General features: G+C 39.0%; 1 protein-coding gene across 1 annotated transcript in view; it reads right to left on the reverse strand.

Annotated features, from left to right (window-relative positions):
• LOC115432669 (uromodulin-like 1) overlaps window positions 1–15,200 on the reverse strand; it is a 31,042-nt gene that overhangs the window by 12,085 nt on the left and 3,757 nt on the right. The window contains exons 3-11 of the mRNA XM_030153577.1: window positions 13,425–13,549; window positions 11,022–11,205; window positions 8,645–8,785; window positions 4,202–4,297; window positions 4,020–4,115; window positions 2,740–2,997; window positions 2,514–2,626; window positions 1,331–1,550; window positions 175–312 (exon numbers count right to left, since the gene is read on the reverse strand). Coding sequence (XP_030009437.1) covers window positions 175–312; window positions 1,331–1,550; window positions 2,514–2,626; window positions 2,740–2,997; window positions 4,020–4,115; window positions 4,202–4,297; window positions 8,645–8,785; window positions 11,022–11,205; window positions 13,425–13,549 — 1,371 coding nt within the window. The remainder of the gene's footprint in view (window positions 1–174; window positions 313–1,330; window positions 1,551–2,513; window positions 2,627–2,739; window positions 2,998–4,019; window positions 4,116–4,201; window positions 4,298–8,644; window positions 8,786–11,021; window positions 11,206–13,424; window positions 13,550–15,200) is intronic.

Here is a 15,200-nt window from a genome sequence, read left to right on the forward strand (position 1 = left end):
ATTTAAATTGTGAAAAATAATTTGAAGTTTTTTAAAATGAAGTGCAAAGTGTGCCTAAAAGGCGCACCCGGATACCAGAGGGTTAACCAAAGCTTACTAGAAAAAACACCTGCAGAACTATCTCTAATTAAACGGAAACACCAGATTAAACTTCATAAGTATGCGACCTCTGACCTTGACAGGCTCGTCCAGGTCTGTCTGGGTTGTTATCCACGTATCCTTGGTTACATACACAGCTGTACGAGGCCCAGGTGTTGGTACATGTCGCCCACTGGGAGCAGTCGTTTTGCCCTGAAGCACATTCATCAAAATCTACAGAGAATAAAAAGCACTGATGTGAAAAAGGTCCGACGTACACAGCTCTGGAAGTTCATACTGCAGAGTTCTTGTTTGTATCCCCTTTTCTAAATGACAACCAGACCTAAATACCATTTAAAATCTATTCTTTTCCAAGTATATTTTCAGAAAGGAAACAATATTTGTAGTCCTTATTTCATAACAGCTCATTATGTGAAGTTTACCCCAGTGATTTAGTAATAAATCAAAAAATATGCATGTCCAGGATATGCACAACAAATAGAAGATGAACAGCAACAATAAAATACGTTACTTGACCTCCTCAGACCCAGCTGTGGGTTTTCTGTCCACATTTGTGGACAAGAGTTTCACAACTTTATACAAAAAAAAGAAAAGAAAACTGTCCACCACAGAGGACATTCCATAAAAATTTTAAAAACTGCATCTGAAAAAACTGTTGCATCAGGATGTTTCCAATATAGGCACTAATTGAATAAAAAACAAAAAAAACCTGGTACTTTGTTGACATTTCTTGGGTCTCAGGAGGATAAAAATGTCAGCAATCACCTGTGCATGAAATTAACTGGATGAAATCAATCACAACAAAACTTAACGGCTGCAGCAATTTAACCAATCACATGTAGCTTTTATATGTGTTATCGATCATGATTTTATGAACACAAACTGTAGTTTTTCATCATGTTTGTTGATGAAGTATTACCTTAATGCTGGACTATGGTGGTCATTAAGAACATAAATTCTACTAGTGTTGCTTTGTGGAGGAGATAATAACTTTATATTCTTAGATATAAAAATAATTTTAAAAGGTGGCACAGTGAAAACACAATGATTTATTTTTTTAGTGATTGGAAACCTATGACTGAATATTAAACTGCATTTATGTGATTAGATCCTCCTTAAAACACTGTAAATCCCAAACAGTAAAGCTCAAAATCTTGAATATCTGTAAAAAAAAAAAAAAAAAAGTGCAAATGAGATTATTCTGTAATTTGCAGTAATAAAAAAACGTTACCGTTAATGCTTGTGTTGTTTTCGTCCACGCTGTACTTGGAGCTGTTCTTCAGGGAGTCCATCACAGCCTCCGACACGTTACCGATGTCTTGGCTTTGACTCGGGGTGAAGACGATGCTGAAGTTGACGACGACGCTGCCCGGAGAAAAGCCCGTGACCACGACTCTGACCCGGCCCGAGTCCACTAGAGCCTTCAGCACCAAGGACAGAGACTGGTAGATCTGTGAGCAAAAGAGAGGACGAACGAGTGAAGGTTCACCAGGAGATGAAATGAACGAGTGAAGGTTCACCAGGAGGTGAAATGAACGAGTGAAGGTTCACCAGGAGATGAAATGAACGAGTGAAGGTTCACCAGGAGATGAAATGAACGAGTGAAGGTTCACCAGGAGATGAAATGAACGAGTGAAGGTTCACCAGGAGGTGAAATGAACGAGTGAAGGTTCACCAGGAGATGAAATGAACGAGTGAAGGTTCACCAGGAGATGAAATGAACGAGTGAAGGTTCACCAGGAGGTGAAATGAACGAGTGAAGGTTCACCAGGAGATGAAATGAACGAGTGAAGGTTCACCAGGAGATGAAATGAACGAGTGAAGGTTCACCAGGAGGTGAAATGAACGAGTGAAGGTTCACCAGGAGGTGAAATCAACAGATCAGACCGACACTAGAGTTCAGACAGGAATGGAGAGCTCAGAGATGGAGAGGATCCATCCATCCATCCATCCATCCATCCATCTGTTCCTTCTTTCTTTCCTTCCTTCCTTTCAATCATCCAACCATCTATCCTTCCTTTCATCCATCCATCTGTTCCTTCCTTCTTTCCTCCCTTTCTTCCTTCTTTTCATCCATCCATCCATCCATCCATCCAACCCTCCATCCATCCGTCGGTCCAGCCATACATCTGTTCCTTCCTTCCTTCCTTCCAACCATCCATTGACTAGAGCCAATACCACTGTTACACTGTAATTAGGGTTTGGAAAAATAGTTGGGAGAGGGTGAAAATAAGAAAGACAAAAGAGAAAAAACAAAACCACCATAGACGCTGGTCTCCTGTGTGGGAGTCTGCTGGGGTTTGTGCATGTGGTTCATGTTAAATGTGAATGAACACATGACCTGCTCAGTTAAAGCCTGAACTTCACATCTTCATTCTCCTGGTATCAGATGGACTCCCACTGTGAAGCCTCACCTCCTGTGTGATGCTCTGGCTCAGGTTCTTGTAGGTCTGGCTGCTGCTGTTCTGCAGGTCTGCGCTGAACTGGACGTTTGTGAGTCGAGCCGTGGCGTCCAGAGTCTGAGCATCTGCAAAGAAAATCGTCATGGTAACGGTAAACACATCAGGTTAAAAAAGGACCCGTTCTTTCATCGTACATCAGGGACAGTGGTGTCACTGTTATCATCCCTGAAGTTCTTACCAGTTTTGATTGACAGGTGGTGGGTGTCTCCTTGTCCTCCACACGCCATCGTCGTAATGGTGACGTCATAAAGAACCCCAGGTTTGAGCCCGCCCACCGCCACCAGGGTCTGACCTGTGTCGTTCTGATAAATGACCTCTGACCCCTTCAACACCTCGACGCGGTAGGTCTGGTTTCCGTGAGACCAACTGGACCAGGTGATGCAGAAGGACGTCCCGGTGACGTTGGATGACCTGAAGCTGCTGATGGTGGGCGGGGCTAAATCGTAGAGGAGGCGGGGATAGGATTATTTTTAGTTTTAGACATATTTCTACGATAATAATAATAATAATAAGAAGAAGAAGTGTTCAGAGAACACAAACCTCCGCCAAGCACCCCAAACGGTGTGCATGTGTGGATCGACTATTTCTGTTTAAATTCAACAGTTTCCAGGTTGTTCCATACAGCAGAAAAAGTTGCAGCTTGGTACCAGTCATATGTCTGTCAAATTATATTCAATTCCAATCAATATTTGTTGAGTTATAATGAAAAATGTGTCATAAATGGGATTTTCAATGTTGAATGTAAATGTCCACAGAGTCCACATTCCACAGTGGATGTGGACAATTTAGTTCCAGATACAAGATATTGTTCTAAGCTACAGGTGGATCCAATTGGAGGCTAATCGGAGTCGTTTTGAATTTTTGATGAATTTTGGAAAATTGCTCAGTGATGACAGATGGAAAATTGTAGATGTTGTGACCTTGCTGTGACCTTGAACTTTGGCCTACTTGGACCAAAATGTACTGGGTTGGTCCCAGGGCCTAGGCCTATCTGTGAGGAAGATTTGGGAAAGATGGGTGGAAGAGTTTCCCCCTGACGTTGCTGACAAACAAACAAACAAACAAACACACAAAGCAAAGTGATCACAATACCTCCTGGAGGAGGTAATAATATATCGGTTTTACACAACGCTTTCTAAGTAAACAAAAACGCTTTACAATAAATAACCAAGAGACGAACACACATCAAACGGGTATGGAGTTAATACTAAATGGCAGTCAAAGAACAAATACACAAAGAGACGAATACAGAAAAAGAAAACACACAAGAAAAGGTCGATGAGGGTGGATGAGGCACAGACACAGATGTACTTTAACCAGATTCTTTATTTTATCTGATTAATCTGTTGTATTGTTTTTAAGTCATTCTTTTCAGTTACTGGATGTTATAAAACTCTATGAACAGAGAAGGTCAAACATGACATTGACCTTCACTTTAAAACCAAAAAGGTTTCTTACAACATGTGGTCGAGGTCAGAGTCGACTCCGAGGCCAAGGTCACGGTGGTGTAAACGCCAGAACCAGAACCAGATCCAAATCCAGATCCAGATTCATCTAATGAATGATAGAAGACGAGGTTGTGTTACTCAGAGATGTGTTCATGGTCTCGGTGGAGCTGGAGAGCCCTGTGGTGGTGTTACCTTCAGGGTCTGGTGTGCTGTTGGAAACTGGAGCGTTGGTGGTGTTTATGGGAGGACGGGGGGGAGCTCCGGTGATGTTTAAACTCACACCGTCAGCTGGAAAAGAAGAAAAAATACTCATCATGGCTTTATTTTTGACAGAAACAGGTTCAGCTCAGTGATGAGCAAGGTTTTGTTTTTAAATTGGAGATTTACATAAAATATTAGCTACTAAATACTTATAATTAAAACCGTCTCCAGGACAAACACGGTATTTTTGATGTTTCTGACCTATTTTAGTCAATTATGTGTCCTTATTATACGTGTGTGCTAATGTTAATGCTAATGCTAGGTAGTTTGTGTATTATGGCTAAAATGCAGAGACAAGTTAACCTTTAACATTTATTGGTGGTAAAAGAATCTCGTTTTTATTACATTGATGCTGAGAGAATTGTTGCATTCAAATTTCATGGTTTTTCTTTTTTTTTTCTTTTTTTTTTCTTTTTTTTTTACCATACATCAAACTTCCAGACTCACTTATCAAGTATTTGCACTTAATGTCTTCCATATGTTGTTTTATTAAATGCATGTGGATAGAAGATTAATGAAATGAAATGGAAAAAAGAGGAAAACCCTACTGTAAAGGGAAATAATTCATCTGAATAAACTGTTTGGGTCAAATTTAACCTGACTGGACATTGAACAGTAACAACAAACCTGCTTATCCCATTTATTTTTATGCCTCAGCACAAATGGTTTGTACATTGAGGCTGTTTTAGGTCAAATTAAAGCCATCTGAATCTGTTGAAGATTCAAAGATTTTTTTTTTTTTTTTTGACGATTCACTAGGTGCAGAGGACATTCAGAGAATTCAGATACTGTTTCTCTCTCACCTTGAAAGTGAATGCAATGCACTTCCTTTAAAAAAGTACAAATACAATAAGAATAAATAGGTAATATAAGTGCAGTTTAGATTTTTATTTTTGTTCAACTGAAGGAAAATGATGCTGTTACTGAATTTGCTGGATGCCAGGTCTGTGTATATGTTCTTAGTGCTAAACTTAAGGCAGCCATACACTGTGCGATTATTTCGATCGTTGCACGCAGCTCCATCTCAAACTGTGCAAATCAGTCGTACAGTCAGGCTCACGATTCCTGTTCTCACACTGCACGGACCGACGGTCGTATGCGACCTGACTGCTCACACTGTAGGACCATACACCACAGGACGCACGACACGTTTGAGTTTTGTATCCGGAAATACAACGTTAAAATACCAAGGAATCCGTAAAAGTGCATAGACGATTGTGTATTGGCGTGAGTCATGAAATGGTAGTGCTAAACAAAAACCAACGAGCTGCTTTGGTAATATGTGCCATTATCTGTGAGGAATCAAAAAAGAAGAAAAGACAACGATGTGTTTGGTGCAGGCATTGGTTGTCCAGACGTGGACAGTATGGGCTGTCATCCTACAGCGAAGAGAACTAGAGGTAAGCTGCAACAGCTACTGCACTAGGACAACAGCCAGCTACTGTTAGCTTGTACGCTACTGTCTGCGTTCGCGCATGCACAGTGTGAGAATTTGAGGCCCATGGGCTCGTGGCACTGCTTTGACAGTACGATACACTCACGAGGAGCGAGCAGGATTTCAAACAGCTCCGTTTTCCTTGCGAACACACGATTGCTGGTCGTGAGGTGGTCGTGAGGTGCTAATCGCTTCTCTTTACCCCATGTACACTGCACGAAGCACAACACACGATTAGAGGCACATCGGGCCCGATCCCAGAAAGAGTCGCACGAGTGAGAAATCGTCTCTAAACTCGCACAGTGTAAGGCCGCCTTTAGAAGCTGATGTGCAGTGGTTTACATGTGAGTGCTTCTATGACACTGGGTACATTTTAGTATCTGGCACTTTTCCAGCTTTTTAGATTCAATAATAAAAGAGAAATTTAGACATATTTCCCCCCAGGATGTACCTCAGATAAATGCAAAAAAAAAATTATACTCTTGTTCTGAGCCATCCCAAAATTAATGAATTTTTAATAAAATATTGGAGCCAAAAATAGGACCCAAATTGGGACAGGAAAAGCTACCCAGGTGTCAGTGCATTAGATCTGAAAAACATGGCTGGAAATGGTCTTATATACCACTACAAATAAAGACACTGTGTTGAATTTGAGGATCCTAGTGGTTTTTGTAATCCAGACGTGGGTTTTTCATGAATCTCAGTCTCAATCCAGGTTTTGTGTGTAACCCATCGTGTCCACTTGCGTTACGTGCGGAACCTGCCTATTTGAATCCTACTATGTGATGCACGTTCTGTATCCGATCGATCAATGTTGCAGCACAGGAGGGCGTTTGTACGGGTTTTCCTCAGCCTTCACAGGTCCGATCTCCGCCAAACTCACCAAATGAATAGAAACATTCCCTGACTATCTACTAGGCACAGTTTTATGTCCGTATTCAAATGTTGTGAGGTATGCTGGGAGATTTTAGCCTCTCTCTACTTTGAATTCTTTATCGCTATGGCCATACTCCATTTTTGGAAGTGGTTCTGCTGCCGTTCATGACATTTCTACTGCTAGCAGACAACACTACAGTGTGAAGGCTGCAGTTCACTACCGCTGGATGAATTTAATCATACTGGACAGGCCAAACAAATACAGTTTTTTAAATTTATTTATTGAACCTTTATTTAACCAGGAAAAGGATCCCACTGAGATTAAGAACCTCTTTTTCAAGGGAGTCCTGGCCAAGAGACAGCATGAAACACAACACATAGTTACAACATACAGTTACCTCATACAGTCACAACAAACAATAATTTACAGGACAAGTCAACCGATGAAAAACACCTGCAAGTCACTGAGCTCTTCTCCAGCACTTTGAGTTTGGTTTTAAAAGCATTCAGGGAGATCCATTCAGACAGTTTCCAGTCTTTTAGCAACATATTCCATGAGGACGGAGTAGAGTACACAAATGCCCTTTTTCCCAGCTCCGTACGGGCAAATGGCACACAGAGGAACAAATGCTGGTTCGATCGCAGACAGTAAGAATCAACACTTGTTCTCATAATCAAACCACAGATATAGGAAGGCAGTAGTCCAAGTATGGCCTTACAGATGAAGGTATACCAGTGCTGGTGAAGGTGAATGAAGGTATACATGCTCTTCCCTCAAATTATTACCTGCACAATACAGGATTAAATGGTAGTTTACAAATGGACAGTGGTGGCAGACAAGTTCTACTTATCATGCTATCGTACAATGGCACCATGGGTACAATGCCACTAGTGCATATAAATCACGTGATTTTGCAACAGTGGCCATTTTTGTGAAACCTATGAGAGAGTAAAAATATTTTTAAAAAATAGTAGCGCTTAATTTTTGTGTCCTTTTTATCGTGTTACATGTGGATTTTTATATAAAGAATAATATTTTAAAAATATAAACTTGTTTTATCTGAAAAATAGCTCCTCTTTCATTCATTCATTCATTTTCTGAACCCGCTTTATCCTCACTAGGGTCATGGGGGTCTCTTGGAGCCTATCCCAGCTACATAGGGGTGAAGGCGGGGTTCAGCCTGGACATGTGACCAGTTCATCACAGACTGAACATATAGAGACAAACAATCACACCTATGGGCAATTTAGATTAACCAATGAACCTATCAGTGCATGTGTTTGGATGGTGGGAGGAGCCAGAGTACCTGGAGAGAACCCACGCAGACACGGGGAGAACATGCAAACTCCACACAGAAAGGTCCCACCCCCTGTCGACTGGTGTTGGAATCGAACCCAGGACCTTCTGTCTGTGAGGCACGAGTGCTAACCACTGCACCACTTTCATCTCAGTAAATATTCATTTTTAAAATAGACCCCAGAGTGCTTCCAAACTTGCATTCGTCTACATCTGGTCTGAATTTTTAGCCCCCATGTCCTGTTTTTAGGGACCAGTGTCATAGAAGCACCATGTATATTTGTGTTTTTAGGTGCAGCATTCTGAAAATTCGTAATAAATTTGAATAAATATGATATTGCACAATCCTCAATCTACAATCCATAAAAGTACAAAACAGTCTTAAACTCAGGACTAAACAGACAAAATAAAAAAAGATTAAACTACATATATTTACTGGCTCTAAATGCAGAACATGCAACAGGTCCTTCAGGGTTTTTAGTGAATGTTTTACAGCCGTAGTAAATGATAAAAGTGCGTCTTCTTTGGCTCATGTTGCATCAGTTTCATTTTTAGTCTGTGTTTCATTCACTGTTTGTTTCTAAGACACCGGCCTGTTTTCCTGTTGCTGTTGAAGTGAACTTTTCCTGCTGTGTTTAGAGTTTTGTTTCCTCTTTTTACATGTCAGTGTTGGGGAGGATTATCCCTGTGACTCTGACTTTTGTTTCCTGGGTGTTTTGTATCCTCATTAAATCACTTCTGTGAAACAGAATCTACTGAACCTGACCTGTACAGTTGACCCCGGCGTCGCTGGGGTCGCTGTCGGTGAACCCCGGGGGGCAGGTGCATCTGAAGGAGCCCACTGTGTTGGTGCAGTCTGCATAGGGGGGGCAGTGGTGGAGGGGGGGGTGGGCGCACTCATTTATATCTGCAAAAACAGGAGGTAGGAGGTGATTAATGGTTACTGCGTGCACCAGAGGAGGAAAAGCACGTTAGATTGAATGCAAAAAGTACATTAAACAGATGTGGAAAAATCTGTTCCATGAAGAAGAAGAAATGTTGTGATTTGACAAAAAACTCCAGGTTTGTTTAATTAGTTTAAAGGATATTCTCCCGAAAATGTTACTCATGACTCTGCATTTTAATAAATCCCAGTCTGTTTTTTTAATGTTTTTTCTGTCCATAATAAGAGTAGAAGAAGATATTTCAGCAAAATTCAGCTCATCAAAAAAATCAACTTATAACCATGATTAAACAGATCAATAATAATATGATAATGTTGGAGGACCAGGTGACACTGACTATTAAGTATAAATCTGCAGAAAATGGAAATAATCAAGTAAAGTATATATAGAATAGAATAGAATAGAATAGAATAGAATAGAATAGAATAGAATAGAATAGAATAGAATATTTGCTTTTCCCGTCAGTGCAACAATATGAATAAAAAAAACTCAATGCATTAAAAAAAAGAGAACAGAATGAATTAAAAATTACAAAAACTTAAAATAACATAAGAAAAATAGAATACAAAATTTTACAGAAGTGAAATAGGAACAGAAAAAAGTATATTTAAAATAGTAATAATAACAATAAATATAGATTAAACAGATGTGGACAAATCTGTTGGTTCTGTTCCATGAAGTAGAAGAAACAAGATGCTGCGATTTGACAAAAAAAAAATTTTTTTAAAAAATCCAAGTTTGTTTCAGTGTAAAGGACTCATGACCATGCACTTTAGGGAATTCCAGTCTGTTGTTTTTTTGTTTTCTCTGAGTTGTCCTGGTTCTTCTGTGGGAGTCCACTGTTGTCTAACAGATGTCGGATGCTGTGATCAGACTGTGTCCAAAAGCCGTAAAAACCAGTTCTGTGTGCGTTCATGCTCCTATCAGCAGCATGCATTAACACGTCCAAAGCTGTTTTATCCAAATAACAGGTCCCAATCAACTGTGTCAGCCATTTTTCATGTCACTATGACAGCAAAAGCACTTGAACTCAACACATTTACACATCTGACAGCAGCATTAGGACACAGCTACGTCCTGATTCTGCTGATTTCTGTTGCTCATTAAGGAAATATATGCCCTGTATGTATTCTGTGTTACCTGTATATACCCATTATATGTTGTAAATAATTCTTCTATGTGTAGTATAGAGTTGGCTTTTTATTTTGATGTTCTTATGCAGTCTATATAGTCTCTGAACACTTTATACAGTCATTTTTATTGAGTCTTTTTGCATTTCAAGTGTTTGCAGCTAAACTGATTTTCATTGTCCCTATAGCAGTGACAAAAAAGACCTATTCTATTCTATTCTATTCTATTCTATTCTATTCTATTCTATTCTATTCTATTCTATCTGTTGTGATGTGTTCTGTTCTATTCCATTCTGTTCTGTTCTATTCTATTCTATTCTGTTCTGTTCTATTCTATTCTATTGTGATGTGTTCTATTCTGTTCTATTCTATTCTATTGTGATGTGTTCTGTTCTATTCTGTTCTATTCTATCTGTTGTGATGTGTTCAGTTCTATTTTATTCTGTTCTATTCTGTTCTATTGTGATGTGTTCTATTCTATTCTATTCTATTCTATATTACAGTTAAAAGTGCATAAAAACAGCAGGACTTCTGCATGTTTCATGAACATTATGAAGTTAAATGCTGTTTCAGATGCGCAGAAGTCCGTCTGTAATCCTCTTCTGTCCTCTGTGCACATGTAAACTCCACCGGCTGACTTCCATGTGCGTCCACAGCAACATGAATGTCTGACAAAACCTCGTCACAGCCGTTTGTTTGACGACTGAGACGCTGTTACTGTGACTTTTGTTTCTGTGTGAATGTGGCACACATGACTGATTCATGATTAAAGTGTGTGTGTGTGTGTGTATTTGTGTGTGTGTGTGTGTGTGTGTGCGTGCGTGTCTGTATTTGTGTGTGTGTGTGCGTGTGTGTATTTGTGTGTGTGGGTGTGCGCGGCGTGTGTGTGTTATTTTCCGCTATTGCAGGAAACATCCCACAGATGACTGTCACTCAAATAGAAGTGGTGGGAGAAGGAAACTGTGGTGCGACTGAGTCATTTTTTCCCGAACACTGTGTTCTCTGCAACATGAATCACACTGAAAACTCGGCAAGAATGTCATGTCTGTGAGGAGAAAATAACCCTCACCTTCCACGGTTACAGACGACACTTCCTGTATGTGTTTGAGCAGCAGATGCAGCTCAGATGTGACGTTCAGCAGCGACAGGGTGGAGCTGCAGTCCACCAGGAGGGAGGTGGTGGTGGTGAAGGGCTGAACGCTCCACGAATCCAGGTAGTAGACGGAGACGGCGGCCTGCAGAGCTCCAGTCACCTGTGGTTAAAAAAAACAACAGGACATGAGTGGAAGGACACTATATGGACAAAAGTATGTGGACACGTTGAATTCAGCTGTTTCTTTTCTAACAGGGAACTGGGATACAAAACAATAACTAATGTCAGAATGTAGTTTTATATTGGAATAAATATCATTGCATCGGTTAGTTTGGTTGAAATTGTGATCTTTGTTTCTGAAATGCATCAGAAATGGTTCTTCCTTGGCTTCGCTCAACATTTCTTTTTTTTTTTCATCTACGACTATGATTTTAAATGTTCTTCCTCTAAACCAGTGGTTCTCAGTCATTTTGGAGGACGAAAAATCTCCAGGCCCCCCCTCACCCCAACAACGTTGCAACAGTGGTGCAATTACAACTTTTATTGAAAGAAACATCAGTATTGTAAAAATACTTTTTGCTTTTCCTTGAATAATTTGTTGTGCAAATTAAAAATAACTTAATTTTTTTGCTTGAATAATACAAATAAACTCAACCAGACTGCTCCCTGAGGCTATAGTTTTCCAACTAAAAATAGGAAATGTGCAATTATCTACAACTATGACAATAAAGTAACTTTTTTTAGAACAACAAACTGATTTTGGTAACAAAGATTTGAACAATATCAGTGGCTGCAGTGAGCCCACTTACACTGCACATGTCAGAACATTAACCCTTTCATGCACAGTGGTCACTATAGTGGACAGATATTCTCCAGCTGTTCTCTTGTACATTCATGGGTTTAGTTTTAATTCCATGTCCTCCTGAGACCCAGCAATGCATTTTTGTCCTCTGTAGGGGTCTAAAGTTTGACAGTTTTAATCAAAAAAAAAAAAAAAAAAAAGCTGTTCTTTGCAAAGGACAATCCATTAAAAATTTTAAAAAATGAAAATAATTTTAAAAATGTATCTGAAAAAACTGTTGCTTTATGCAGTTTCCAATCCAGATGACTGTTTAATGTAAAAAAGCTAAAGAGTTTCACTTTCCTGGATCTCAGGAGGATATCATCCAACACCATGGACGCTCATGCATCATCTACACTGACATTCAGACCATTAAATGGAACTTTGCTGTTCTTGATAAACCTGATCTGCACAAACATTTTTGAATGTAAATCAACTGCTAATTTTCTCAAACACAAAGTTTTTTTTTTTTTTTTTTGCATATTATCTCCATAACTAGTATTAGAATATGACAAAATGTGAGAAAACATCAGATTAGCTGCATTAAAATGTTTTTATTTCATAGTTTTCACACAGTATATCACTTAATGATGATGGGTTTTAAATAGATGTTTCTTTGCTTCAAAAATTGAACGCATGCCGTCCAGCTGAGTGGACATTTTTGTAACTCCATGAAAAGTAGTTTCATAAAAAAAACTCAATCGCACTGTTTTTTTCATGCCTAAAGAAGAATAAAAACACTCAGGAAACAAATCTTGATGAAGGTTCTCATAATTCATGCATGAAAGGGTTAAAGTGCAAACTGTATAAACTGCAAAAACACAAACATTGCAGTCTAATCCTTGTCCTAAACTCTTTGTCTGGTCCAGTGACAGATCACCATGGTAGTAGATTTGTTTGTTGTGCATCCCTAAAATGAGTCCAGGGTGCTCCAGCGCTAAAACATTAGTTCCACCTGCTACATGTTCTAACCTGAAGAAAAAAAAAACACCCAGGAGTGACCCCATGACCCCCTGGCAAGTCCTGGCGCCTCCCCTGGGGGTCCCGCCCCACAGTTTGAGAAACTCTGCTCTAAATTTCTAAAAATATTTTTCCTGCTCTGACTGTAAATAATCATTTTCTACCACAACTAACCATCTACTTTCTTCACATCTCACTGAGGAAGAAAAATCTCCCATTAAACTTTAAGGAAATATTGATGTTTATAAACTATATGGACAAAAGTATTGGGACACATCATGTCTACAGCTGTAAGATGTCCCGTTCATGATGATTTGAGATAAAAACAATCCGTATCAGACACAACAAGACACAAGATCCTCCCCCCACCTAACTTGACCCCCTCCCCCACTCCGCTGCGCCTACAAATTCAGTCCATAAAGTTATGAACAGAACCTGTGCCAAAGGGCAGCCCTGGTGGAGTCCAACCCTCACCAGGAACAGGTCCGACTTATTACCATCCACCCCGTACCCCTGGAGCACCCCCCACAGGACGCCCCAGGGGACACGGTCAAAAGCCTTTGGAAGCAAAGATATACCATTGAGTGTAATAATCTGGTGTGGTTTAAAAGGCCTTCATCCTTCTGCATCATCTGCTGATAATCCGTCTTCACCGTCACTGTTGCATTGAAACGATGTCGTCCATCGATGGAAAAGTTCATACCTGAAAGTTTAATGAAAAGAGTGAGTTTATGCAGGTGAGAAAGAAAATAGAACCATGAAAATAACCAGAAGTCAGTACAGTCTTTTTCTACAGTCTGTTTTACAGCGATACTAAACCGATTTTCATTATTACTGTAACAGTGACAATAAAGTTCTGTTCTATTCTATTCTATTCTATTCTATTCTATTCTATTCTATATATACTGTACTTGATTATTTCCATTTTCTGCAGATTTATACTTAAGTCAGTGTGACCTGGTCCTCCAACATTATTATATTATTATTGATTATTGATCAGTTTAATCATGGTTTTAAGTAGAGTTTTTGATGAGCTGAATTTTGCTGAAATATCTTGTTCTACTCTTATTATGGACAGAAAAACCATAAAAAAACAGACTGGGATTTATTAAAATGCACAGTCATGAGGAACATTTTTGGGAGAATATCCTTTAAACTAATTAAACAAACCTGGAGTTTTTTTGTCAAATCACAAAATTTTTTCTTCTTCTTCATGGAACAGATTTTTCCACATCTGTTTAATGTACTTTTTTCATTCATTCTAATGTGCACCAACCGGAAAAGCAAATATTCTATTCTATTCTATTCTATTCTATTCTATTCTATTCTATATATACTCTACTTGATTATTTCCATTTTCTGCAGATCTATACTGAATAGTCAGTGTGACCTGGTCCTCCAACATTATCATATTATTATTGATTATTGATCAGCTCAGTTATGACTTAATTTTTTGATGAGTTAAATGTTGCTGAAATATCTAGTTTCAATATACTCATGTCTGAATTTACTCTGAGCTTTTATGAACATCTACATGATCAGTTAATTAAAAAGAGTAAAATACATGATTTATGTTGAACAATGCAGAATGCAGAGGATAATATGATAATAAATTCTGATAAATCACTGAAGAAAAGTTCAAATATAGAGAAAGGAGGTCAGAAGAAAAATAGTTGGAGTTTTTTAAGGTTTAAGACAAGGGAAAAACCTGCCCAAGGAAGATCGTGAGTTGCTGAATTTTGCTTTTATTGCCTCAGACTTGTGTCGTGCTGTTGTATTTTAGTATTTTGACTTATTTTCTGAGCAGTGATGGCTGCTTTTTTGCATCAGTTTTTTCGTTTTCAATGCATCAAGTCACTACAAAAAGTATTCAACTCTTTAAGGCACAGGTGTCAAACATGCGGCCCGGGGGCCAAATCTGGCCCGCCAAAGGTTCCATTCCGGCCCTGCAGGATGAAAGTACAAAAATGAACCTAAACAGTCCAGGTTGTCCAAATCCTTTTGGTTCAGGTTCCACATACAGACCAATGTGATCTACAGTAAAAATAAGAACACAATCACCCATAAATAATGTGGGAAAAATTTAAGTGAAAAAAATCACATTACACTGTGAAAATATTTACATGTACAAAACTATTCTGTCACAATAAAACACAAATAAATACATAAATAAAAGCAAAGATGAACGACCCGAAATGTGCAATTTGAACAATATTCTGCCTGTTACTAAATGTTTGGTGCATTTCTGGATCCACTGTGAACTGGAGTTGTGTTCATAATAATAACAGATGGAATATTGGAGAAATTGTTCAAATTTTCGTTTCAAACTCCAAAATTGTAACAATCTTCTGCCT

The sequence above is a fragment of the Sphaeramia orbicularis genome, chromosome 14 (assembly GCF_902148855.1).
Source record: "Sphaeramia orbicularis chromosome 14, fSphaOr1.1, whole genome shotgun sequence".
NCBI classification, from domain to species: domain Eukaryota; kingdom Metazoa; phylum Chordata; class Actinopteri; order Kurtiformes; family Apogonidae; genus Sphaeramia; species Sphaeramia orbicularis.